The sequence below is a fragment of the Aquila chrysaetos genome, chromosome 24 (genome assembly GCF_900496995.4).
Source record: "Aquila chrysaetos chrysaetos chromosome 24, bAquChr1.4, whole genome shotgun sequence".
In the NCBI taxonomy this organism is placed as follows: domain Eukaryota; kingdom Metazoa; phylum Chordata; class Aves; order Accipitriformes; family Accipitridae; genus Aquila; species Aquila chrysaetos.
The window spans coordinates 7,432,922-7,459,466 of NC_044027.1; the positions used below are offsets into that span (position 1 = coordinate 7,432,922).

Genomic DNA, 26,545 nt, shown 5'->3' on the forward strand with positions numbered 1-26,545 from the left:
GAGGGTCGCACCGGTACCCCATCAGCCCAGGTGGCTGCAGGAGAAGCCAGGAAAAGAAGGGAAGCTCAGCAGGTCAAGATGCAATGAGACAAGAGAAAGCACTGCAGAAGGGAAGTGAGGACAGCCCAAACTGAGCAGGTGAGGGAAGACGCATCCTCAGTCTTCACAGTCCCCTCTTGTCCACACAGGATCACAGCAGCAGTGACCAGTGGAGCAGTGCAGGAACCAGGCAGCAGGGAGCAGGGGCACAGTGAGGAAGGGGGAGCATCACCTGCTGCCTGTGGGACCCTGGCACAGGGGTGGGCATTACTGCTGGGGTTATGACTCACCGGGACATGCCACACCTGTAGGAGATCTGAGAAAGGGCCCTGTTCCAGCAGGGAAAATTTCACTCTGGAGCGATCATCTGCAAAATATGTGGGAGGTGGAGGGATCCACGGCAGCCTTGTGCTCACACAGCTCCTGCAGACCACCTGCCAGACTCCGCACAGCCACACAAATCCAACCCCCCATTCACCATTTCTCTGCAAAGGTGCTCCCCTCTGCAGTGCTCTTCTGCAGCTCATGGATGTTGGTCCCCAAAAGACAGGTCTCTGTCCCAACCTCCTGCTCAAACCAGATACGTGTAGTGCAGGTTGCTCAGTGTCTTAGGCAATGGCGAGCTGCATATCTCCAAGGATGGAGAGCCTGCAGATGCTCTGGGCCCCTGTTCTGGTGTTTGGCCACCTTCATGGGAATGCATTTTTCCTTACACTGAGTTGGATTACCCTTCCAAATCATACCCATTGTCTCTTGCCCTTCCATGGTGCACCTCTGAGAAGACTCTACATTTTCTCTGTGCCATCCCAGCAGGTAGTTGAAGATAGCAGGAAGATCTCCCCTTCACCTTCTCTCCTCCAGGCTGAACAAACCCACCTATCTCAGTCCCATACATCATGTGTTCCACCCCCGAAACACCTTCTGGTGGACTCACTGCAGTGTGTCGAAATATATTCTTGTACTGTGGAGCACCAGCCCTGGTCCAGCCTAGCTCCATGCAGGTTCAGGAAGGAAAAGGATGCAAGGCATCACAGCACTTACACGGGAGGATGCCAGAAGAGGGCCGTGTCTGCTGGTTGCCTGAAGATGGTGTTGCAGAGCTGGCTTCCTCCTTGACAACCTCTAGGAGGGTCTGCCAGAACGAAAGAGTGGAGGAACCAGTGAGTGGGGAAGGGTCAGGAGGAGCAGGAGGAACTGGGGACTCCTGGGGACACCTGGCCTCAGCAGAGGGGAGGTTATAGCTGCACATGCAAAAGCCTTAGCAGGGGTTCTATGGGACCACATCTTGGGGGTGGGCTGCCAGGTCTGCTCCGTGCTGTCAGGAGATGGCTGCATCTCTCTGTAGGAGAATGGTATTCAGGTGGGTCCCTACCCCGCACGGGGTCTGGGAAGGAATGGGTTGTGGACAGACCCTGATCAGTGCAGGATGCATGAGGGAGCTATGTGCCTGGGAATGCAATGCCACGGAGAGTGGACACTGCCAGGACAGCCAGGCACATGGAAACTGGGGCATGGGACCCACTCAGGAGGCACTTATTGGGTGTCCCCCAGCCTGACCAGGTGCAATCACTCCCCAGGTCCCCCCAGCACATATGGCCATGGCAGCACTCCCTGCGCCCTGCCCAGGACACGTCTCACCTCGTACTCTCTCAGGAAGCCCACATGGGACTTGGCCGCCTTCTGGGCGTAGTGCTGAGCAAAGCTTTTCAGTGGGATGGGACAGGACCTGGGGAGAGAAGCCGGGGGTAAGGATGAGGTTGAGCAAACTCAGAAGCATCCAGGCTGTGTCTGCAGCAGGTAGACAGGGTTGTGAGCAGACCTTCACCCTTCAAATTCTGGGGCCCTCGCAGGTCCCCAGCCCAGCTCTGGCCTGTGTCAACCTGCTCTCTCCTAGACAAAGGCAGGTCTCAGGTGTGGCACAGTCCAGGGCCCTTTCCCAAGATACAGCATGGACAAAGGCATCCTGTTCTGCATGAAGGAGGAGACAATTTGACCATAAAGATAGATATATGACCTCCAGATGTAGCCTCAGAGACAAGGAGTTAGGTGGCAAAAGCCATGCCCAGCCTGACCCTGCTTCCTCCCCTTGGCCTCCGTTGGAAGGGACATCCCAAGGCCACTCAGCTGCCATGAGCCCCTCCAGTTTGAACCGATCTCTAGGGCATCGCTGTGGGTTGGAAAGCCAGGGGCTGAGTGAAATGCCTTCCCCAGGACAGCTCTGCAGCTCTTTGGCATTGGCGTAGCCCAGGAAACTGGCACTGGAGGAAAGTAGGATGTGGTTCCCCAAGCCCTCCTAGTGTGCCCAGTGACTCACACCTAGTTCTGGGCTGGGCTCCCCATGCTGCAGGGAACAACCAGCCCTCAGCTGCCACCCTCAAAACACTGGGTGGGATGGCTGGATGGGCTTCCCTGTCCTTCTGTCCTGGAGCCAAGGCTCAAGCTGGGGTCAGGATCCCAGCTTGCCGCCTGAAAGGGCTGTGGATCAGGGTGGGTAGAGTGGCAGGCAAAACATAGCAGGCCCTTACCTCTCCGTCCCTGATAAACCCAGGAGTGGTTCCTCCAAGATCTTGTCCAGTATACAGCTGTGCAGGAAAATATACTGGGACTGGAAGGCAAAGGCAGACAGCACGGAAGGGTGGGTACGACACTGCCTAGTGGGCAGAGGGTGTCCTACATTCATGCCCAAAAGGCCCTGGCTACTTCAATCTCAGAGCCCCTGGATCCCTGCACTGGGTCTGCCTGTCTGTCCTGAAGGGTAGTCCTGACACCTTGTCCCAACCCTGAGTTCTGGAAATATTAGATGGGCTGTGGAGCATCACAGGCCAATGACATGGTGTGGGTTGAGAATTGCCTGAAAAGGGCCTGATCCTGTTCCTAGGTGCTCTGGGGTGTTTCTGAGCCTCCTGGGAGGGCTCTGAGACTGTATGTTGCTGCTATGGGTCTAGCAGGGCATGAAGCTGCTGAAGACCCCCACAGCCAAGCAATTTCTACTCTACTTGAGCTGCTGCTTTGACAGGCACCATGACACAGTGTCAGGTTGGGGACCAGCCTGGGGGTACTGGGGCTGGCCAGTCAGCTCATCTGTCTCCCAGCCCTGCTAGCTTTTACACCATGGAGCAAGGGGCCTGGGGGAAGAGGGAGCAGAGGTCTTACCAGCGTCTGAATCATCTGGTAACGGTTCATCCGCAAGGCATAAACAACACCAAATGTGTCTACCACTTTCTCCTGCTTCATCTGCTGCAGCAGCCGGTCCAGGGCAATGAAGGTGCCAGTGCGGCCCACCCCGGTGCTGAGAGGACAGAGAGCAAGGGTTAAGCATTGCCTGATCCCACAGCCATGGGCTCCCGTCCTGCTGCTAGACATGGCTCCCAGACGCTGAACCCTGGGGCACTGGTCCCAGCACAGCATGGGGCTCAGGAGCCATTCAGACTGCCCTGGGTTGGTGCTGACCATCTCCAGCTGCCCCATCCCCAGGGACTGGGGGGCAGGCTACAAGCAGACCTGTAATCCCCAATGCCCAAGCAGGAGACTCTCTACAGACCAGCTGTGTTTCCCAGGCACTGCTTCCCCTCCCCGTCTGTGTACGACTAGGACCCTTGTCCCCCATACCCTCTGCCATCATCCCCTCCTCCCATCCCCCAGAGCAGAGCCTTGCCTGCAGTGCACAAGGGTCGGCCCTGCATCCTTGGTGCTCTGGATGTGCTCCCGGACCAGCTCTCTGAAGGTCATAATGGAAGTAGTGGACTCAGGGATCCCATGGTCGGGCCATGCTGTGTAGTGCAGGTGGGACACGTGCCGCTCTGCCCGGAGACTCTCCTGCCGGGGGATGTTGGTGGTTGGTGTGCAGCCCGCCAGGACAGGGGCATGCTTGCACCCTGCAGCCCTGGGAGCACCTGGGGACTTGGGGACACCCAGCTCATCTCCAGGGAACAGCCAATGCCAGGTCTGCTGCACTGCCTGGTGGCTCCTGCTCCTCTGTCCTCCCCCACAGTCCCCTGCCACAGTGAGGCACATGGAGGTGGTAGGGAGGAGAACTGCCTTTGACTGCTGGGGAACATGCTCTTGAAGCTGCAGGCTGTGTCCCAGTGCAGGGACGTGGAAAGGGGAGAGCAAGGGTGGACAGCAGGGGTGATACATGTTGGACACTTCTGTGTTACCAAGTCTGAAGTGACAGACTGCTCCTCAGGGGACTGGGCCTTTTTTAAACCCCACTAATGGCAGGGAAAGGAAATTATGCCACCACCACCAAGGAGAAAAGCCACTGAATCCCATGCAAACCCCCAGCCCTTGACAGGTCCCTGAGTCCTCTTGGGTCCTTACTCACGTGCCACAGTTTGAACTCGCGCATGGTCCACTCCTCGGAGCTGCTCTGTGTTAGCAGGTGGACCCGGACCTGCCCGTAGGAGACTGGGGCAGATTCGGACGGCCAGTAATGATCACAGAGGACCTAGAGCACAGGCAGGACAGGGTCCCAGTGAGAGCTGTGAGGGCCCAGGTCCCACTGGGTGACCTCCTGGCTCCCTGGGAGCATCTGGAGAGCAGCAGCTGTGCAGGGAGCCAGGGCAGGTCTTGGGGAGCAGGCAGGGGTGCTTCCCCTTCCCACTGGGAGCTCTGCATGGCTCTCCTCCACCTCCCCTTCATTTGGATCTCAGCCTCCTCCAGAGAAAAGGACCTGTGTGGGTCTCATCATCCCTGGAGACTGGAGAAACAGTCCATGTGAGGTGTCTCATCCAGAGGCAAGTGTAATTTCAGATGCTGCAGAAATATCTGAGTGTGATGGGCATGGTTCCAGCTAAGCTCCACTTCTGTCCCTTCCTACCCCAAGCTTACGCTGAGCTGCACACATCAGCCTCTGTTCCCCCCACACTGCCTGTTGGGGAAGCTGTGTGGCCTGTGCTCACCCTGGAGCCACATCCAAGCAGGGGTTGGTGGAGGGCACAAACCCAGCCCTAGGCTCAGCTCACACGACCAGATCTAGTCTTGGCTGAGCCTGGCACATGGAAGCCTGGTGGTGCCAACCTACCCGCCCATTCTCCATGCACACTGTCAGCATGATGATGTTGCAGACGTTCTGCTCCCACACCAGCCTCCAGAAGTCCTCTATTGTTTTCTTCAGGGGCCCCTGGGTGGCAATGAACTCCTGCTGGGATGTATAGCCCTGAGCAAGAGGCAGACAGGAAGAGTTGGCAAGTTGCCGAGGCAGGTGGATCCTGCCCTGTGACAGATTCAGTGCCTGGTCTGCTTTTTTGGTAGAGGTAGAAATGCCCATTGCCCTTAGCCCATGCGGGCACAGTTCCCAGGCAGCTGATCTCAGAAGCAGCTGATTTCACAGGAAGCATGTGCTGTCCAGCATGTGCTCTCTACATACTTGGAATAAAGATGTCACCCCCCCATTTCCCTCCAAGCAGTTCCTCATTCAGCCTAACCAGGGGAAGACAGATCTGGGTCTTTCTTGTGCTCCCCAGTCATTGCTGAAGGTAGGGTGATCATGCAAGGTCTCAGGCTGCTTCTTTGCCTTTGCCCCTTTGACACACACATGCCCCGCGGATCCACACACCCGTGCGTGCATGCTGTGTGCCCTGCCTGTTACCTGGGAAAATCTCCCGGATGGGGTATGTGGGCACAGCTCCAGGGTTGTTCAAATGCAGCTGCACAGACCAGAAGGAAAAAGAGCAGGCAGACAGACAGGGCAGTAAGCTTGGAGATGATGGGAAGAGGATAGTCCTCAAGAAGAAAGCAGAAAGCCTTGCCAGTCTCCCCACATTCACACCCCTGCATTCACAGCACTTGCCATCTGACGATCTCCATCGACCCCTGCTAAAGGTAACTATGCATCTCTGCCCGACCCCCAACTGCTTGCCAGTCTGTGCCAGCTGTGGCTTCAGTGGCAGTGGGCACCAGCCCTCAAAATCTCAATCCAGGCAGAGTTTCTCTGGTGGTGCCCCATGGCCATGTCTCTGTGGGGAAGGCAAGTGGGCACTCACAGGCATGAAGTTGGCATTGATGTAGTCTGAGTGTGGATCCTCCCCCAGTTGGCTCAGCTTGACCCGAGAGTGATCATCTGAAAGACAGCATACACACATGACCCCCCAAGGCAGCCCTTCACCAAGACAGTCATGTCCCCTTCACTGGGAGAAGCCCCAGCAGCTCCATGTATGCAGCTAGCAGTGAAGCCCTGTGCTTGGCCAGGCACCTTCTCCCTGGAGAGGTGAGCATTGCCTGCCAGCTGGGTTAGCAGAGGGGTAAGAAAGCAGAGCTGGTATCATGAGGTTCATCAAAGAAGCCATGGGACAATCATGGTCTCCCTTTGGTCTCCAGCTGGGACCCACCCCTGAGCTGGGCTCACCCAGCACCTGCCCAGCAGTCTCCTGGAGGAGCTGAGAAGGATGGTGGCTCAGCCCTGGCTCAACTCATAAGTCTTGAGTGTCCAGCAGGAAAATGGAAACTGAGGCCTATTTCAAGACTCCCTCTTCTCCCAGGAGAGCAGCCAGGCACTGTGAACCCTGCAGCGATGCAAGGTGAGCCTGTCCCTGTGCATTGCAGTGTGAACTCCCACCCTGGACGCTGGAAGGAGGAGGGAGGAGACAGCACTTACAGGGCAGCACATGGGGATATCTGTTCTTAGAGACATTTGCTGGTAGCTCAGCCTCCACCTTCGGCTGCTCCTTCCCAACTTCCTTCAGCTCCTGTAGGACAGGGGAGAAGATAAGCACAAAGGTCTCTCTGGAGAGCTCCTGGCCAATCCAGCTCCCTGCTCATGGCCAACGGCTCTGTCTGGTGGTTCAAGAGGGTCACCCATGCACAGGGAACTGCTCTACTCCTCCCTCAGCATGGCCTGTGAACTCTGAGCCATAGGTGTCTTTTCCCAGTGCCTTTTCCAACAGCACTGTTTGTATTTAAAAGAAAACAAGCCCAAGAAAAAGTATTGGGGAACAAACCTTCTCAGAAATCAGAAATCTACCAAGAAGCTCAGAGCATTTTGTGCTGAGAAAACAGAAATATCTTGCACTGCTTCTGCCTCTGTCCTCACTCGGAGGGCCAGAGAAGGGCAATCTGAGGAGGGTTTGAAATTGCTTATGGGACTTTCAAAGGTGCTGGCAGCAGAACGATTCAGGGCCTGCAGATGTTGGCAGTGGGAGCCAGTGAAGGTAGCCTGAGGTGAATTTCACAGCCTGGCCCTATAGCTCTGAGAGTACTCCTTGACCTTCCTTTGGGCTGCAGGCTCTTTTCTAACACTGTCAAGGTGGATCTCATTGCAACACCACTCAGTATCTTCGCCTCCAGTCCAGGCCTGGGGCCCTTAGCTTTGTCTACCAGCAGCTACGGACAGTGCTAGTTCACCTCACACCACAGACAACATGTGTTTCTACCAGAACTTGAACAAAACAGGTTTTGAGCAAAGGAATTGCCTGATCACTTGGTCCATCCAATCTTTGGCCTCCAAGATTGCTTAGTAGGGTGGTTGGATTCCTAGAGACATGGGTTACTGTCCCTGGAGATGAGGAGTCTATACCGGCCACCCAACAGCTGGGGCATGAGCTACTTAGAGGGGAAATTAAGTCTCATCTCTAGCAGGAGCCTCATCTCACCTCAAACTCCTGGAAGAAAGCATGGTTACCAGTTGCTGTCTTCATCTCATAGTACTGCTTGAAGTTCTGTATGGGAATTGGCCGACATATGTTCCTGCATGAAATGAAGTCCAGAGGAAAACTTGCCTTAGTTATTGGGAGGTCTGGCAGGCCAGTCAGGAGGAGGACAGAGGAGGTGTGGACAATGCATTGACTTGGAATGGAGCTGGGCAATAAATACAGAACATGGGAAAGCCCAAGATTTAAAAAATAACTGAAGGAGAGGAGACAGAGTTGGATTTTCCCTGAGTCAAAGCATGAGAAAGGAAGTAGGTGAAGGACTCTGGGACCTGCAGTGGGGACACACAGAGAGGGAAGAATCCAGCACTCACCTCAAGCTGTAGGTCACCATTTCCTGGGGCAGGCTGCTCTTCTTGGTTCTAGAATCAAAGCATGGGAGATGTAACTCTTCCCTGCAGTGCAGGGACAGATGCTGTGAGCATATTGTGTACTGCTGGCTCATGGAGCACTTGTGAGCAGACAGCTCACATCAGGCACACTGTCTTGCACATGTGTAGGATTCTGTGAATTAATTGCACATGGGCAGCTCCCCACTCCCCTCTGCCTTTTGCTTCTGTGCTTGCCAGGCACAACTCCACTAGTGGGTGTCCTAGTTTGCCTAAATCTCTTTTTATACCTTCCCACTGCTCTTTCTCCTGGCTTGGCACTGAAGGTTGGGCTTCTCAGCCTGCACCCCCTGGGTAAAAGATGGCTCATCCTCACCTCTTTGCTCTGAGCTGTTTCCAGTAGACCAAAGCAAAAATAGCTGCAAGTGTCAAGAGAAATCCCACGATGATTCCAGTGATTATTGGCATTGATAGTGGAGTTGTGTCTGCACCGGATCCAGCAGCTCAAATAAAAAAGAGATAGAACGGACAGAAAAGTCAGTAAATGGCTGCATTTACTGTATTTATTATATTTGCTACAGCCTTTGATCTCCCTCTTGCTTGCCATTGTCAGGTTGTTAATTATCTCTAACCTACACAGCCAGGTAGGGAAGATGGCATTCTCTATCTTACCTGAGAACATGGTGAATGTCACTGCAGGGGCTACTGGGTCATATTTGGTGAAGGCAGCGATGCTGAACCTAGGGCAAAGCAGAGTCCTGCCGTCAGGGGCAATCTGAACTGAGCACAGCACCCATGCAGCCAGCAGCAGGAAGACCCAAGGGAACAGGACAGCTGCCTCTGTTTTGAAATGCTGTGTTGGAAGAAGTTGGTTTTCTGGTAGGGGTTTAGGGAATGTGTGAAAATGGTCTTTCCTCCCTTTTCTGCCTCTTGCACAAGTTTGTTGCACTTGGGAGAACATGAGAAAATGTTCAGAAAGCACAAATGGGAAACAGCTGTCCTCCGAAGAGTTATTTGCAGAGACAAGTTAAGTTTCTGCTCTTATAGGACACAAATAGGGAAAGACAACAGTAAGTAGAGAAAATCAAGCTGGGTTGAGTCACTCTTAGTTCATGTCAATCCATTAATTGGGTTGACTTGAAAGAGCTGAGCCCAGGTAACTTTTGAAGCAGGGGCACCTGAGCTGGGAGGGCTGAGCCGTGACCCAGACCCTTCCTTATGCACACAGAAGTGGCTGGTGCATCCTCCTCCCTGTGGAGATCTGCCCTACATCCTCCTCCTGGCAGTGTGCACACCAAGCCTCACAGCTCCCTGCAGAGCTGACTTCCTTCTAAGCAGGTAACTTGGAAGGGTAGGTCTTCTTCTGCCCTAAATACAAGCTAAGGCTTTCAAATGTAGCTTCGGATTTTAGCAGCCGAAGTTTGTGGAGCCTCATGTGAGTCCCCTCTGGCAGCATCCTGGATCTGGCTGCCAGAAGCAAAAACCTCTTTGTAAACTGAGCCTGCAGATGCCATGGCATGAGAGATAAGGGCTTGTGGATAAATAACTCACTGAAAGATAGGAAACAAGGGCTGGCTTTCAGAGTGGAGATGGGCTGTCAGCAGTATCTGCTTTTCACCACACTACTAATGATTAACTAGGAAAGCAGCACAGTGTACTGAGGATACAGGTTGTTTAGGGCAGCCAAAATTAAACCAAACTGTGAAGAGGTGCAAAAGGATTTTCTGGTCCTGAGTAACTGGACAGTTAAGTACATGTTATTGAACCATGGTAGGTGGACTAATGACAGCCTGATGGCTCTGAATTAGCTGCTACCCTGCAGGAGGTCAGTGTTGGAATGAAAATGGCAGCTGGGAAGCAAGGTGGGCACATATACACCCTCAGACTGGGTGGACAGTATTTGGGGGGTGGAGGGGTATCCTGGTGTGTTTCTGCTGTTGTTAAACTCCAGTCGAGACTGTTGGCAGACCTTGGGCTGAGCCAATGCGAACGCAGACCCAGCTTGTGCCCAGGCTGTCCTGGCTGGAGCAGAAGGCCAGATCTGAGGCTGCTAGGATTAAGCAGTAAGGCTTGCCCTGCCATGCCTGAGGGCGAGTCGGGCAGGAGCCCTTAGCAATAAAGAATAGATGGACTTGATGGGCAGTCTCAAACCTTCTGAATCAATTGGAAGGTCTCCCGTGCCAGATCATAATGCAGTTCTCCTGCCAGGCATGATAATACAGTACCTAGGGAAAGCCCAAAGAGCTGTTTCCTCTGATGATCCTACTCTGGGTGGGATTTCCAAGGGAATGGCTTTCTAGAAATTCCCTTTTTTTCCCCAAGATGAGCAGCCATTTCCCACTCCCCTGATGCAGCCCAGCATTAACACCAATCTCTATTCTCTGCCAGTGCTGCCCCAAACAGCGGCTTAAGAGCCCCTGTTTGGCAACGTGTAAATCTAAAACAACTTTACAAGAATCAATGTAAGTTCTTCATGTAAGCATGGAGTCTGCACATAGCAAAAGTAGAGTGAGTGAAGCAGTAAAGAAGAAAGGAAGGAGAGCCAGCAGGTCCAAACCCAACATCAAGGACCTTGACTTCACTCACCACAAGACTTAAGGGCAGACATAATTCTCACTTTACTCATAGGGAAAAGTGAAGTTCTCTCATGCACACACCCTCTCACGGTCTTTCTTTCTCTTTTCCCAACAGTCTCAGCGACTTCTATCACTAGTCAGCCACCCTTGCTGTAAGTTGCTTTAAACTGAAATGGGACAACCTTCCAGATTCTGGGGGATCCCTTTGTCAGAGAAATGCCTGGGGATACAGTCCTGTTTGATGAAATTGTGAGCTGCTAAATTAACAGAGGACTGACTAAAGATATGATGCTTTGTTTGCAGTAGAAAACCTGTTTTACCATCAGCTATTTTAAAGGTAACCTATAACAAAATATGTATGCTTGTACATTCATGTTCCTGGATTCTACCTACTGTCAAATAAGACTCTAAATCTATGAATATAGTGATCTGTGTGTGTGTGTGTGTCTCATGGGGAACTTGGACCTCAGCCTGTGCGTTTCCTACCCTCAACCTTTGAGCCCCCATTTGTGTAGGCACCACTTGAACTAGTTTCCAAATCAGTTTAATTTTTGCACTCTCTAAGTCTGCATGTGGCTCTGAGTCACATGCAAAAGTCCCACAATTAACAGCATCCATTTTAGTTCTTACCCTGGAGGTGGACAACTGCCCAGCTCCCAAGGCAACACATACAGCCCTTGTCAGTCTCAGCTTTCACTTCTGCTCTCCCTCTCCCTGCCCACCTACACTGTCTAATATTCTCTGGTATGCCAGCTCTTGCACCCCTCAAACGCTGCTGACCGTTGGGTCCACTGCTGGGGGTCTGGGGAGTACGAGGGTGAGGTGACATCCAGGGAGCTGCTGGCACCTTGCAGGGACATGTGCAGTCCCTTTTCTCCTCCAGCGCCTTCCCCTCAGGAGGGTTGTGGACATCTCTCACCTGTACTGTTCATTGGCTTTCAGCTTCCCGTTGCATGTTGCCCTGGACTGGCCGCACTCCTCTGTTCCCACTGACACTCGCCAGGTTTCAGGGGAGCTCCTGGGGCTCGGATGGAAGGGATTGGGGATTAGCACAGCCAGGTAGGAGTCCTCTGTCCCATAATAGTGGTCATACCATGTGCTGGACATGATTTCCCGGGTGGGCCTCAGCACTGAAGGGGAATGTACAAGGTGACAGTGGTAGTCCCAAAGTGACATCCGGGGGGCCTGCTGCCCTCCAGGCAGCCACTGCAGATTGGATATGCAGGGGCACTTACATGAATCATTAGTGGTAGCAATGACACCGTAATACTCGATCTGGCCGTTCTCCTCGCTGAACAGGTCAGATGAAATGATAACCGTGGAGCTGGCCTCCACCTGGAAGATGTCTGCTCGCAGGGGTGGAGGCAGGGCTGGAAGAGGAACCAGCAAGCACAGCCTGTTAGTGTGTCCCTGCTCCCACAGACCCACCACACATTGCTTAGCCTGTGACTGGTCCTAGCATCACGGCCCAGAGCCCTGACCCACTGCAGTTCAGTGCAGGACCACATGGGGCTCACAGGCAGCTGAAAGAGTCCCCAGGTGTAATTAGCAACACTGGGTGTCTTCTCCTGGGGTCTGTGGCAAGGTTGTGGGAAAGAAAGGGACTCACCTTCCACTGTTGTGTTGCAGAGCAGAGTCACAGCCTGGCTCCTCATTGTGTTCATGCCCACTGTGCTCACAAAGATTCGGTAGGATGAGTTTGGCCCCAGCCCCTCCAGACTGGCCTCGCTCAAAGGGATGCTCATGACATACTTGGAGGTGGAAGGTCCATCAGAGAGTCTCTCTGCCACCACCTCATAAGCCTCCACATCTCCAGGAGAGCTGGTCCAGTTCAAGTAAAGGCTCCTTGACTCTGGTAGGCATTGCACATCCTCCACCGGGTTTGGCTCTGCGAAGGAGATAGGGCAGGCTCTGAACTTACTGGATCAGAGAAATCCCAGCCTCAGCCCATGCGTCAACCCAGAGCCACTGTGGTCCTCTACTGCCTGCCCCTAGGTCAATGAGAGAGGAGCAGAGCTGGGCATCTGTGTTCTGGGAGCCTTCTGTGTGAAGGGCCACAGGACAAGGCTAATGGGTCAGGGCCTGAGCAGATGTCTTACAGGAGAAGCAGACCAATGGAGATCTCTGCAGAGTCCACTTTGCTTCACAGGTAACCAGGCCACAAGGTGATGGGAAATCTCTGTGATGGGGCTAGCTTAGGAAGCTGATGCCTATCAGAGGGGCACCTTGTTAGCTTTCCTTATCTCCCACCATGAAGACTTCCCATGCTTCTGTTGACACCCAAGGGCTGATCCAGTCTTGAGGCCACCCAGGCGTTTCTCCCCCTTCCAGCCTGCACTCCCCCCATCCCTACAGCAGCGTGTACCCACCCATTGGCACTGCCAAGGGTTTGGTGCTGCTCCAGTAGGGCCCGGCCACGCAGCTCAAGGTGACGGAGTAGTTCCTCCCTGGGATCAGCCCCTGGAGGAGGTGCTGGACTTGCCCTCTGCCGAGGGCCTGCCGCCAGGGCAGCGTGCTGTTCCTGGGATCCCGCAGCCACAGCTGGCATTCGTCCTGCTCTCCAGAGACGCTGCCCCAGGAGATGAGCATCGTGTTGTTCCCTTCAGCCACCGCAGAGAGATTTTTGGGAACTGAGGGGGCTACAATGAAAATCACACCAGGGGAGAGTTACTGGCATGCATGTACTCTCTTCCATACAAGTAGAAGATGGGTAATATGCAAGGAAGCTTCATATGTTCAGTGATAACATTTCTGCAGCTGCTCACTGTCACTACCAGAAATGACCTTTAAATGGCAATTGGAGGACATGCAGAGTGAGGAGCACGAGGAGATGGGTTCTTCCATCTGCTAATTAGCAAGTTTCATTAGAGACCTGCCTGAAGGGCTCTGCACATGACTCCCAGCACCCTGCCAGGGGCTGGCTGAGTGTGGGAGCAGAAATCTCTGGATTCCCCAAGCAAAGTGCAGGGACTGTGGGGACAAGCACATGAAAAGGCTTATTGTGCTTATCTGCAATTTCCACATTCCTTTAAAAAAAAAAAAAAAAAAAACAAACCAGCCTCCCCTTATCCCCCATGCCAGGAATTTTCTGAGTGCCTGGGAGAAAGGCAGCAGGGATGGTGGGGTGTCCCCCCCGGCTGTAAGACCTTGTGGTCTCCCAGGCAGTGGGAGTCCTCTACCAGAGCAGCACTACTGCCATGGGGTCCCTTGCTCTTGTGCAGTCACCCATGCCTGGCGGAGCCAGCTTGTGTGAACAGCAGGGCCATGAGCTGGAGGTCTGCCTCCTGAAACAGCAACCATGGCTGCCAGACTGTCCAATGGACAGCAGTTTTGCCCTGCTCTCCCCTCCACAGGGGGGTTGCACAGCCCATATTCTCATTGCTATGGTGGTACCTACAGCTTCCAGGCAGCAGTTCTAGCCATGTCCCTGCCCCTTATCACCGCAGGTGCTGAGCCTACCCATCTGGGTGAGGCTGAGCCTCATGCATGTTGCAAGGACCTCTAGCTCTTGCCACTTACTTGTCCAGTCGCTGATGTTCCCTGCGGAGGCTGCGTAGGGCCCTGCCATGGACACCACTTCCAGCAGGTATTTGTGTCCTGGAGCCAGGCCAGAAAAGGTGAATTTGCTGGTGCCTTTCCCAACAGATACATTGGCTGCCACAATACCTGATCCCCAATGATAGAGGAGGAGCCTGTAACTGTCTTGTCCTTGGGGTTCAGCTCGCCAGGATGTGCTCAGCCTGTTGGGATACCCCTGGTTTGTCATGTACACATTACGGGGTGCCAGGGGGTCTGGAGAGACAGGATGGGAGACATGTCAGTGAAGGGTCTGAGGACATTGCCTGGGTATCTTGGCAGTGTCATCAGAAGGGATGCACCATACAGGACAGAGCACTTTGTCTTGGCTGGATGGCTGCATCCATCAGCCTGGAGGCAGCTAAAAGTGGCTTCTGCAAGCTTCAAGTGGTGCCTGTCTGAGCAGACAGCCCTGTCCCAGCTGGAGCAAGACACCGAGATGGGTGAGGAGGGACCACCCAGCCAGCTAGAGGCGGCAGGGGGGAAGTGAATGCCCCTGTCCCCTGCTCCCTCCGTGCCTCTCCTCTGAAGCACAGCCCCCAGAGCTTCAGCTGAACTAATCCAGGCTAGTGGAGCTGATGGTGAGGATGGGCAGAGCTCTGCTCGGTGCCATGGCACTGACAAGCCCTTCGGTTCAGGCAGGGCTCGGGGTCTGCTATGAAGGTCCTTGGGGCCATGTCCTTTGCCATGAGCTTTTGTGACTGCCCAGCAAGGCATGCATCACCTTCAAAACAGGGTACTCACACGTCCAGTTGCTGACATTCCCTGCAGGTGTCTGGTAGGGCCCAGCCGTGGACACCACCTCTAGCACATACTTGCTTCCTGGGGCCAGTCCCATAAAGGTGAAGTTATGGGTGTCTCTCCCAAGCGAGGTCGTAGCTGCCACAGTGCCCAGCTGCGCGTGGTACAGGGTCAGTGCATAGCCGTCTCGGCCCCCGGCCGCTGCTCCCCAGGACGCACTCAGCCTGTCGGGGTGCCCCGTGCTCAGCAAGCGCACGGCAGCTGGGGGCAGTGGGCCTGGGGAGTTACCAGAGCTAATGTTAGGGACTGGAGACCATGCAGAAGGAAACAGACATTTGATGGGACATTGTACAGCAGGACAGATGCTCCCTAAGGGCTGGGACTCATAGACCCTCTCTGGCACACTCCTCCTCCTCACTTTTCTCTTTTCTGTCCCCATCCCACCTCACCTTTAATACTGCTCACCCTTTGTGGTCCCTCACACGACAACCCTTCTTCATCCAGATCACCTTTATCCCCATAGCCCAGCTGGAGCGCCTTTGCCACTGCTGCATGAACACATGCCCTCCAGCACCCAGCTGGCCTGCAGCTGCTTGGGCAGAGCTGGCACAGCGTCAATACTGTGTCCAGCCCTAAAACCTTTCTGGATGGGGAGAAGTGCTGGACTAGTCCATCTGCAGAGCAAAGACCTCTTCTCCCGGGAGGACTATGGATTAGCTTTTTGTACTATACTGATTCATTTCATGAACCTTTATGGTAATGTGTTTTCTAACTGCTGGAGGAGACTCAGTGAGGGCGTGAGTGCTTCTGTACACAGGCTGAAGGGGCAGGGGGATGTCCCCACATGGGCACAGCTGGGCGACCCTGCATGTCATCAGCATGTACTTGTGCAAGTCTACAATTGAACATCCATGTGCATGAGGGTGACAGTGTGCACTAACTAACTGCTGTGTGTTCCACCCGTGAACATGTGTATGCACATCTCCAAAGGCAGCAGGTCCCCTGTAAACTTCCCAGCCCTCCTCAGGACTGCCCAGTGGGGCAACATCTCCCACCCCTCTGCAGGGGATATTCCTCCAGGCACTCACGTGTCCAGCCACTGATGTTGGGTGCCGCTGCCTGGTATGGTCCAGCTGTGGCACTGGCCTCCAGGGAGTACTCGTATCCTGGGGTCAGGCCCATGAAGGTGAAGTTGTGGGTGTCTCTCCTGAGTGAGGCTGTAGCTGCTATGGTGCCCAACTGTGCATGGTACAGCGTCAGTGTGTAGCCATCTCGCCGCCCAGCTGCGGCTCCCCAGGATGTGCTCAGCCTGTCAGGATGCCCCATGCTCAGCCAGTGCACAGCAGCCGGGGGCAGCGGGCCTGGGGAGGAAACACAAGTCACTGCCAGGAGCCACATCTGGACTGAGGGAAAGGAGATGCTCCATATCGGTATCAAGCCTGTGCTGCAGGAGGTGGGTCAGCCCTGCAATGTCCTGAGGGCTGGCTTTGCCTTTGACTCTGTGGCAGCTGCCTCCTCCCTGGTGCTGCCTGAGCCTGTGGATGCCTGTGGATGGCTACCGGGGACATGGGTGGCCAGGCCACAGGGTCATGCACAGACTCCCCATGCTGCATCCAGCAGGGCATGAGCACTGGGCGCTTGCATGGGTGGGAGAGGAAGACAGGATCTGGCTGCACCAGTATAGCCTCTGATTTGAACGCGGAAGGGGGAGATCTGGCGGAGGACACAGGGCTGCAAGGAGAGCATCATACTCACGTGTGCAGTGGGTGAGGTTGGGGGTGCTGGTGTGGAAGGGCCCAGCTGTGGCCCTCACTGCCACACTGTAGCGGGTGCCAGGGCTCAGGTTTCTGAAGATGTGGCTCCTGGCATCCCCACCCAGCACCATGTGCCCAATACGACTGCTGGAGGCTGTGTCATAGACATCCACTATGTAGCCTTCTGCTCCTTGCCCCATTGCTGCCCAGGAGGCCTGCAGCGCGGATGCAGAGGGGCTGCCCAGGGTGAGGTTGGCAGGGGCCAAGGGATCTGGAAAGCAACAGGGAGACAGTCAGCCCCTGTGTGCCACTGCTTGCTGCTCAATGCTATGAGCCGGCTGCTCTGCCCAGTGGTCCCTCGTGCTCTGGCAGTGCTGGACTCCAGCCCCCAGCTCCCACTGGGCGGTGGGCAGGCTGGCCACCAGAGATCCTCCCAGAGAGAAGCCTGGGGACAAATGGGCAGACAGTGCACGTGGCTCTGAGCGCAATATCCCAAGGGTTTGCAGCTGGACATGGCAGGGATGATACCCAGAGCCTTTGAGGTGGGTAGGGGGGATTGGATCTCTGTCAGGGAAGGAATGAGGGCAGTGAACAGAAAGGTGGGACAACCATGTAGAAGCTAGGAGCATAGTGGGGATGGTTTGGGAAGGGGAAGGTAGTGGTGGGTGCTCTGCGAGGCTCAGATGGAGGCTCTGGGGCACAGTGCAGTGCTATGTCCAACCCAACCCATCAGACTCACATGTCCATTGGGTGACGTTGGTGGAGGAGGCTTCAAATGAACCTTTCACAGCAGTGACCTGCACAGCAAACCTGCTGCCTGCCTCCAAGTGAGTCCAGGTGATGTTCTGGGCATCTGGACTCAAGGTCTGGACCCGATCCCTGCCCTGGTTGCTGAGGCTATACAGAATAACGCGGTAGTGGTCCCTCCTGCCGGGGGGCTTGTTCCAGCACATGTAAAGCTCTGAGGAGCTGCCTGGGTTAGTAAGGATCAGGTTTGTCGGTGCAGCAGGAACTGTGAGGAAAGACAGACACGAGTCAGAGAGAAGAAGATCCAGTTCTGAACATGCAGCCATGTCCGGGGAAGAGTCTTGCTTTCCCCAGGCAGCCAGCAGCAACTGGCCAGCAAGCACTCTGTGCCCTTGTGATACAAGAAGGCCGCAAGAGGCCAGAGATGACTGCAGGCTAGCATCACCAGAAACCAGGCCAGGGTCCCCTCCTCTCCGCTCCCTGGGTGCCAACATTGATTCCCATCCCATTCTGGATCTCCTTGCAGTGCTCCCACCCAAATCACCCATGGGTGGTATGGATGCTCACCTGTGCAGCCAGTGATGTTCTTGGGGAGGGAGTGATAGGGTCCGGCTACTGCCCAGATCCCAACAAGGTAGCAAGTTCCTGGTTCCAGCTGTGCCAGGGTGACATTGGTGCTGTCCTTCCCTGCTTCCAGGTTCCTTTTTGGTGCAGAAGAGCCCTCCTCGTTCACACTGAGCAGGTACCTATCCCTCTGCCCAGGAGGAGTCTCCCAGTGCACAGTCAGAGCCCAGGCAGTGCTGACAGGGCTTGCCGACAGGGAAAGAGGAGGTAGTGGGACTGCAGGAGAAAAACAGCATTACAGGGGACAAACCTGGGATGCTTAGGACTGACTCTAGTTTGGGAATGAAGCTGGGAGCTGTAGGACTGTGAGCATCTAACATGCTGTCTAAAGACTGCTGAGAGCAGTGGGTTGCTCCCAGATCAAAGTTGCTCTCTGTGTCCCAGGTCATAACGGTGCATCATCACCATGACCTGAGACCCCCTTGTCCCAAAGTGCTGGGGCAGGCTCACAGCATGCCCCATTGAGCTGCTGGGCTCAGGATGAGTGAGGGTCCCGAAAAGAAAGCCAGCATCTTGAGTAGGAGACAGGCACCAGTGGGGTTGCAGGGACATGGTATCAGAGCTCTCCTGCAGAACAGCCCTAGGACCCCTCCGTCTTGGTCCCCAGCCCCTCACCAGGTCAAAGCCAGGCTGGGTACCAGGGATGGGGATGGGTGCAGAGAGGCTGCATTCCTACCAGTGTAGCCAATGGCAGTCTGAGAGGAGGTGCGATGAGGCCCAGCCTGAGAAATTATCTCCACACGGTATCGGGACCCTGGCACCAGCCCCTCCAGGTCAAGCTGGGTGACTCCACGGGGGACGGACACATTCCTGATGATGGACAGGGACTCAGCCACCGAGAGCTGTACCAAGTGGTCTCTGCCACCGCCTGACTCCACCCAGCTCACATGTAGCTCCTGGGGTCTCCGGCCAGGCTGTACACTCACGTTAGCCAGAGACAGTGGATCTAGGGGAAAACACAGCATGGAGATCCATGAGATGGTGGAGGAAAGCAACTGCAGAAGCCAGGACACAACCTGCACCTCTGCACAGGGCTAAAGGAAAAGTGGTGTCAGCTGACTCCTAGCTCTCCTGTTGTCCTGGGGGACATGCAAGTTGCCTGTGTGCATCCCCAGGACACTGCTAGCAGGCAGGTGCTGTACTGAGAAGAGAGCACTCAGCTCCCCAGTGGGCTGCTCTGCTCCATGGACAGGAAGCAGCAAGCCCATATGGGCTCTGTGCTTCCTCTTGCGCATCCCTCTCCCACCAGTCCCAGGCTGGCCTTGAGATCACGAGTGGTCTAGGTGGAAGGTTCAGCTTGACTGTGGAAAGCCTGAGCTGGGGAAAAGGCTCTTCTGGGGTCCAGAAGCCAGCACACAGCACCTAACTCATGACACATGCTCCAATTCCCAGAGGCAAGGAGCATGCAGGTCTCACCAGAGCCCTCCCTCTGCCCAGATATGTCCGCTTCACTGCCAGTCTTGCAGGCAGTGCCAGGATGCCCCAACCCTGCAGGAGGCTGGGGACACTTCTCACTCACATGTCCACTCGGTGGCAAAGTGTGATGAGGATCTGTATGGGCCAGCAAGGACGGTCACCTTCAGGAAGTACTGAATGCCAGGGGACAGCCCCAGGAACGTAAAGTTGTGGGTGTTTGGCCCCACTGAGATGTTCCTCTGCGCTGGATGGCTCTTGCTGTAGAGCTGGAGGTGGAACTGGTCCACATCGCCAGCAGCCTTGTCCCAGAAGGCAGAGAGTCCCAGCGGGCGTCGGGTGTTGGTCAGGGTCACGCCGGCTGGAGCCAGGGGGTCTGAGAGAGAAGAGACATCCAGGCAGTGAGAGGCAGTTGTGGTGGACCTGCCACAGTGTGGAGTGGGTGCCTGCACGCACTTGTCCTGGGGACCCTCCAGTGCCTGTCTCTGGTGGGCTCAGGTGAGAAATGAGCCCTGGCATATCAAATCCCGAACAGCCTGAGCTTCTGCTCCACAGCAAACATGAGGGCGGGTCCCCACCTTTCCTGCTGGGTGACATTTAGAAATGTTTTCTGTTCAGTGATGGGTTTCTCCTGCTCTAAAGACCCTTTTACTTCCAACCTGGCTGAATGTGGCTCTGGTTGGCTTTCCACTCTTTGTCTGTCTATGCATCCCTGCCCCTAGTTCCTCCACCTCTCCGTACATGGTCCACACTCTGCCTTGTTTCCATGCCATGAGCTTTTTGCTCTTGTTGGCAGGCCACGGTTGCAATTTGCAGTTGAGTTGAGGTAGGGGTATCACACTCACACGTCCAGTCTGTGGCTGATCGCACAGGGGATCTGTAAGGTCCAGCCATAGCAGCCATCTCCAGTGTATACTGTCGCCCAGGGACCAGGTCCTCAAAGGTGACATTCGTCCAGTTGGTCCCCACAGTCATGTTCCTGACCCACTCCTGGGACTTGGTTTCCCAGAGGGTGCCTGTGTAGCCAGTATTGCCAGCGGGAGCTGCTCTCCAGGAGGCTTGCAGAGAGGTGCTGTGGCCCTGATTGCTGAGGGTCAGCTGCTCCGGGGGCAAAGGATCTAGGAAAGGAAAGGTCTAGATTCACAGCTGCACCCAGACTGGGGTCACCTGGGAGAAGTGCAATGCCAAATGTGCTGGGGCTGGAGGCCCTTCCCTGGGAAAACCCACATCCAGGTGCTCTGGCCACCCACAGGGACTGAGCAGGCCACCGTCACCCCTGCTGACACCCACACACCAGTTTGGCAGGGACTGGGCCAGCCAGTGTTCAAACTGGCATGGTAAGAGAGGACTGCTCTGGTGCTGGAGGATGTGGCGGGTGGGATGGTCTGGACCAGAGCAGTGGAGAGGTGGTTCAACGCAGATGCAACCCTAGCAGTGCCACAGGAGGGTGGCCTGAGGGTGGAAGAGGAGGGCACTGGGCTCTGCTGACCCTTGTGCCAGGTGATTGGGATACAGACCAGGGTCAGACACATCCAGCAGTGCCTCTGCTTTCCTCCCGAGTCTTTTGCCCTTTTATTGCATGAAGCTGCAGAAGACCCATGTTATCACATGCTCTGAGGCACGACATCTTGGGGAAGGGCAAGATCCAGTGGGAACCCCAGGGCTGGCTGCGGTGAGGGCTGTGGCACTCACATGTCCAGTTGGTGATGCACTGGGGTGAGGATGTGTAGGGGCCAGCCACAGTGCTGACCTCAAAGGTGTAAAGGGTCCCAGGGAGGAGGCCCTCATAGGTGAAGTTGGTGACACCTTTGAGCAACGAGCTGTTCTTCACGGGGTGCTCCATGGGGCTGAGGGCCAGCACATAGCCCTCTCCCATTGCCTCCTCCCAGCTGGCTAGTAGGCTGTAGGGGCTCCCCTGGCTGGACAGACTCACACCAGATGGTGCTAGCGGCTCTGCAAGGGACAAGGATGGAATTATGCACGTTACTGCGGAAGGCAGTGCATCAGTCAGCCAGATTGCTCCCACAACACTCTGCAGTGGTTCCCCCCCCCCCGAAACATGGGCAATCAGGGCTGCAGGGAGAGCCTTTTACTGCTGGGCACCCATGGGCTGGGTGAGTGCCTGCCCAATGTTTAAGGCTCCTGTCCTTCCTTCCCAGGGTGGCAGCTCTGGGACAGCACCAACTGTAGCTTTGCAAGTCACTCAGGAGGGACTGGGCACAGGGAGATGCTGCGCTGGGGGGGACTGGTGGTGCTTCACTACCCACCAAACTAGCTGCTGTGAGCAGAGGGAGGGGAAGCTGTCCTGAAGTCTGCCAAACACTGAGTCTGAAGGTTACCGAGTAGGATCTGGTCTTGATTTGTGCCTGACACTACCTGACACAAGTCTGCCAAGGACCTCCAAGTTCACCCTCAGGAGGAACTGCGGGGCAGCAGATTTTGCTGCTCTGACCCACAGCCTGCTCTTGAGACCAGCTGCCACTGCACTGCACAAACACATCTCTGCCTCTGCTGCAATCCCTCTCACCATCCCACCAGCTTCCCTCTGGGCATCAGCCCCTCCATCAGGCAGCAGAAATGGCCTCAAAACGACACGCTCGGGCTTTCTGCTTACGTGTCCAGGCTGCTGTGCTGCGGGCTGATGCCTGGTAAGGCCCAGCCACCGCCGTCACCTGGACAGAGTATTGCTTCCCGGGGCTCAGCCCATGGAAGGTGACATGACCGTTGTCTCCGCTGACGGAAATGTTCCTTGTTGGAGCACCATCCTCTCCCTCCTGCAGTGTCACCAGGTAGAAGTCTCTCTCTCCCGCTGGGGCGCTCCAGCGAGCCTGCAAGGAGCTCTGCTCCTCTGCACTGCTCAGGGTCACATTGCCAGGGCTCAGGGGGTCTGGAAGGGAAGGGAACGGGATTGTGTGTGTCAGGATTATGGGGTGTTCTGTACCCCATACACCCCTGAGCCTCATTCCCTGCTTCCTTATCTGCAGGGTTACATCCAGCCTTAGACAGCCTTTTGGAGCATGCTGTCTCCACTCCCTAGCACAACCATTCGTGGTCTAGCAGAGCCCAGACAAAGCTGGCAGCCCTGCTGGGAAATTCCTAAAAGTCCCCCTCCTCTCCATTCATGAGCTGTCATGAGCTTGCTGATATTCCCAGGAACTGGCCTGGACCGAACTCCTGGCTGGACGCTCCTGGCTTGTGCATCTGGCACTGGGGACTTCTGTTCAGCCGGGTAGGTCAGAGCCGCAGACAGCAACAGCAGAGATTGAGTCAGACTCACTTCATAGCAGAAACAAACCAGCTGGGGGTGTGGAGGTCTTCCAAAATCCCAGCTGCAGAGTCAGCAGTGAGCAGGCTCCAGCTTCCCAGAGTGGCAGGCAGAGCAGGAAAGAGCTGGAGACTTGTCACCTGGTGGCACCCAGGTCCTTGCAGCGTAGGCCTGACCAGTGTCTCTGCCCAAGGCCAGGATGAGTCACTGGCCACAATAGCTCTGATTTTGCAGCTTGGCACCTCCATAATTTGTTGCTCCTCACTAGAGAGGGCCAACACTTTCTTGGCATTCGGCATGAGTCTCGCTCTGTCCAGGCTAGGCTAGCCCTCTCCATTTCCCCCTGGTTTTCCTGGGAACATCTGGGAGAGCAAGTCCTGGGCCAGAACTGTTTGCAGTGTCGGCAGCAAACCCCGACTGTGGTGGTGGGAGTCACCCTCTCTCATGGCCCTTGACAGCCTGAGGCCAGAAGGTGGAGGCAGTTGGGTTGAATGGTGCAACTAGCTAGGGTCTGGGAGGCCTATCCTCAATTTCTTGACCTGCAGAGACTGGTTTCCTTGGCTGTGTTTGCACAGCACTTGGCATATTAGGGACATCCACCAGGATGAGGTTATCAGGAGCTACGAAAATATAGCCTTGACAGCAATCAAAGAGGACCAAAGATCCATTTCCCTACAGAAACCTCCAGTTCAAACCAGCTAAATGGCTATCGCCTTGCCCCCTGTTTTCTCTGCTGCCCTTGGACAGCCCTGAGGCACATGAGAGCCTGGTCCCAGCTGCACGAACACCAGTGGGAACTGCTGCCCTTCCATCTCCTCCTCAGGGAGAGGCCACTGGCTGATCCCAGTGCATCCCAGGGAGAAGGAGGCCAGCACTGGGAATTCACCTGCCCAGGGGACTCACTGGCCCCACTATCGCAGTGCCCCAGAGCTGGGTCCTAGAGCAGCTTTCGGCCAGGTCCAAGCAAAAGAATTGCCCTCTGCACCCGGAGCTCTGGCAGGAGACCTTTGCATTCAGAGGCTGGACCAGAGGCAGGGATAAAGCCAGGGCCACCGAGGTCCTCCCCCATCCCTGGCAATCATACTCACATGTCCAAGCAGTGGCATTGGGCCCCGCCACGGTGTAGGGCCCAGCTGTGGCGCTGAGCCCCAGCCAGTACTGGGTGCCGGGGTGGAGATGCTGGAAGGTGTAGCTGGTGAGGCCCCTCCTGGCTGACAGGGTCGTGGTCACCATCTGGGTGAGGAGGTTGTGGAGTGCAAGGTGCAGCCAGGCGGCCCCCGCCGCACCTATCCAGGAGGCGATGAGGCTGGTGCTGGAGCCCGGGCTGAGCCTCAGCTGGGTGGGGATGGTGGGAGCTGAGGGGAAAAGCAGGAGGCAGCAAGGTTCAGCACTGGGGCTGGGGCTCCCTGGACCCTCCTCTCTCCCCAGGGTCTCCTATGCCCACAGCTCCTCTCTGTGCTGACATGGGGGGTGAAGGTCTGACAGGGGTCTGCTGAGGGATGTCTCTCCCATGTCCCTTCCCAGGCAGGCTGAGGGGCTCTTGAGGTCCCTCCATACTGTCACGCTCTTTCAGGCTCCAGGGCAGAGGGGGTGGCAGCCTGGGTAATGCAACATTTCTGCAGCTCCCACCAGCCAAGATCTTTTGCCAGGATCCCCAGCTTGCCCTTCTCCCATGGGGACACGGAGCACACAAACCCAAGCTGTGGGTCCTGCAAAGCAGGTCTGAGGTGCGAGGTTTTCCCCTTGGCCCAGCACACTGGGCTTACAGCAGGGATGTGAAAAACTCCCAGCTGTTCCCCATCCTACACAAAGTCCCCATCCCGAGCCTGGAGACCTCCTCCCGGTCTCTGCTAGCCCAGCCGGCACATGTGCTGCACCCCTCCTGCCAAACCCTTTCTCCCACCCCTTCCCTCTTGGCCAGGCACACCCATCACTCCCTACCTGTCCACTGGTGGATACTTGTGCTTGCCTGGCTGGATCCAGCCAGCGTGCTGACCTTCAAGGCGTACTCGCTGCCAGCCAGCAACCCGTCAAACAGGAACGTGGAGGCGTTTGGCAGGATGGACGCATTTCTCACAAGCGTCTGGGAGTCGCTGTGGTAGAGGGCAAGGTGGTAGCCCTCTCGCTGGCCGTGGGCATGCGCCCAGGAGGCATGCAGCATGGCAGAGCTCCCGCTGCTGCTCAGGCTCAGGTTGCGGACAGGTGAAGGACCTGCATTGGACATAGCACAGATGGTGTTGGCTGGTTGCCTGGGGATGCCTGACCTGCCAGGTTGTTCAAGGGCTGGTGGGACAGTGCCCTCACCTGGTGAGGTCCTGCCAGCCAGCTCACAGGACCCAATCCCCCAAGCACAGCCCCATCACCTCCCTGCCAGCTCACCAGTCTCCCACAGGTTGTGTGGGCTGCACCATCCCCTTTGGATGGTTCAGTCACTCTGAACTGGGCAGGGAGGTTCAGTCAGGGACAACACACCATGTGCACGCTGAGAAAGGTGAATCCATCAGCGCTTACCTGTGAGCTTAGCTGCTGCCAGGTCCTCTGTTCCTGCTGACTCTGGGTCCTGCCACCTGCCTTTCTGTGAGTGCCAGCCCCTGCTCCCTGCAGCCACCGCTATTGTCTGACACCATCCCTTCTGCTGGCCAAACCCCTCCCTGCAGCTCTACTCTCCTTTTCTAGGTTTTCCACCTTCACTTGCACTGATTTACTCAAGGATCTTCTGGAGACATGCAGGCAAGGGCTTCCATCCTCACCTGAGCTGTGGGCTCACCAGCCCTGCCCCCTTCCCCCTGTCCTAGGCATCAGCCAGGGATGGCATAGAGCAAGGCTTGGTGGGTGAACCAGTGATTGAGAGATGCACCAAAACCATGGAGTAGATGCTACTTCCTTGTAGCTCTTTCTAGACCTCCAGGCATGACATTTTCCACTCCTTGGCTCTCTGCAGTCCACATCATAGGTTGGACCATCATTAGCTATATTATTCCAGGAGAAGGTACAGCGTGAACCCTGCCCATGTAAGGTGCAGGGACAGGACCCTCCCTCCACAGGGATGAGGGAATGACCCCTGGGGGTCTGGGGACCAGGGAAGGACCCTAATACCTGTGGAAGTGAGGAAAGGCCCGACCTCCCCATGAACACATGGGACTCCACACAGACCTGTACTTCGCACCCTCCAAAGCAGCGTAATGACCACTGGTAGGAGCACTGAGACCCTTTGACTCTGCAGTCCCTGGGGAACCCCTTACTTGTCTGTGCTGTGACTGTCTGGCTGGTGGTCTCCGTGCAGGCAAGTGTGGCTGTCACCTCAATCTCATAGCGCATGCCAGGGGTCAACCCGTGGAACCAGAAGCTGGTGATGTTGGGTCCAGCAGATCCATTCTGCAGCAGTGTGCCTGACCCCAGGGAGGAGAGGGCGAGCGAATATCCCTCAGCACCCCCCTCTGGCTCATCCCAGGACAGAAGGAGGGAGTCCGACCGGCCATGGTCACTCACGCTGAGGTTCAGGAGGGTCCCTGCAGAGGCAAAGCCAAAACCCTCAACAGAGAGCTGTGGTGCTGCTGGGTGGCCAGTCTGCAGGGCCAGGCTCCCCAGCCCACACACCCTTGCTGCACACCTTGGCACAGGCCACCACCATGGGCACTGCCCCACTTTGGTCACCCCCCCAACCCCAAGGGCTCTGAACAGCCTTTGGAAAACACAAGAAGGTTCAGAAACACCCAAGGACTGGGGTCAAAGGCACCACATGAAAGAGATGCTCCTAAGCATGAAGCATCTCCTCCATTGGAGAAAGACCAGAGGCTTCAGGCCATCACATGCTTTGTCCAGCCAGCCTTGGTTT

The 26,545-nt window shown here is 55.8% G+C and overlaps 1 protein-coding gene across 7 annotated transcripts in view; it reads right to left on the reverse strand.

The window, feature by feature from the left end:
• LOC115335341 (receptor-type tyrosine-protein phosphatase V-like) overlaps positions 1 to 26,545 on the reverse strand; it is a 41,602-nt gene that overhangs the window by 5,349 nt on the left and 9,708 nt on the right. For 2 of the 7 annotated variants that reach the window (XM_030000840.2, XM_030000841.2), the window contains 32 exons: positions 25,953 to 26,219; positions 24,652 to 24,921; positions 23,799 to 24,065; positions 22,060 to 22,332; positions 21,138 to 21,398; positions 20,291 to 20,563; positions 19,552 to 19,821; positions 18,709 to 18,978; positions 17,976 to 18,248; positions 17,401 to 17,673; positions 16,663 to 16,932; positions 15,996 to 16,268; positions 14,911 to 15,183; positions 14,110 to 14,382; positions 12,960 to 13,229; positions 12,200 to 12,478; positions 11,826 to 11,960; positions 11,510 to 11,720; positions 8,687 to 8,754; positions 8,391 to 8,517; positions 8,000 to 8,047; positions 7,629 to 7,722; positions 6,635 to 6,725; positions 6,024 to 6,100; positions 5,063 to 5,197; positions 4,364 to 4,486; positions 3,695 to 3,855; positions 3,193 to 3,328; positions 2,565 to 2,644; positions 1,678 to 1,765; positions 1,081 to 1,171; positions 330 to 406 (listed from right to left, as the gene is read on the reverse strand). In XM_030000840.2, coding sequence (XP_029856700.1) covers positions 330 to 406; positions 1,081 to 1,171; positions 1,678 to 1,765; positions 2,565 to 2,644; positions 3,193 to 3,328; positions 3,695 to 3,855; positions 4,364 to 4,486; positions 5,063 to 5,197; positions 6,024 to 6,100; positions 6,635 to 6,725; positions 7,629 to 7,722; positions 8,000 to 8,047; positions 8,391 to 8,517; positions 8,687 to 8,754; positions 11,510 to 11,720; positions 11,826 to 11,960; positions 12,200 to 12,478; positions 12,960 to 13,229; positions 14,110 to 14,382; positions 14,911 to 15,183; positions 15,996 to 16,268; positions 16,663 to 16,932; positions 17,401 to 17,673; positions 17,976 to 18,248; positions 18,709 to 18,978; positions 19,552 to 19,821; positions 20,291 to 20,563; positions 21,138 to 21,398; positions 22,060 to 22,332; positions 23,799 to 24,065; positions 24,652 to 24,921; positions 25,953 to 26,219 — 6,077 coding nt within the window. The other 5 variants (XM_041119916.1, XM_030000844.2, XM_030000845.2 and 2 more) reach the window with 5 other exon arrangements.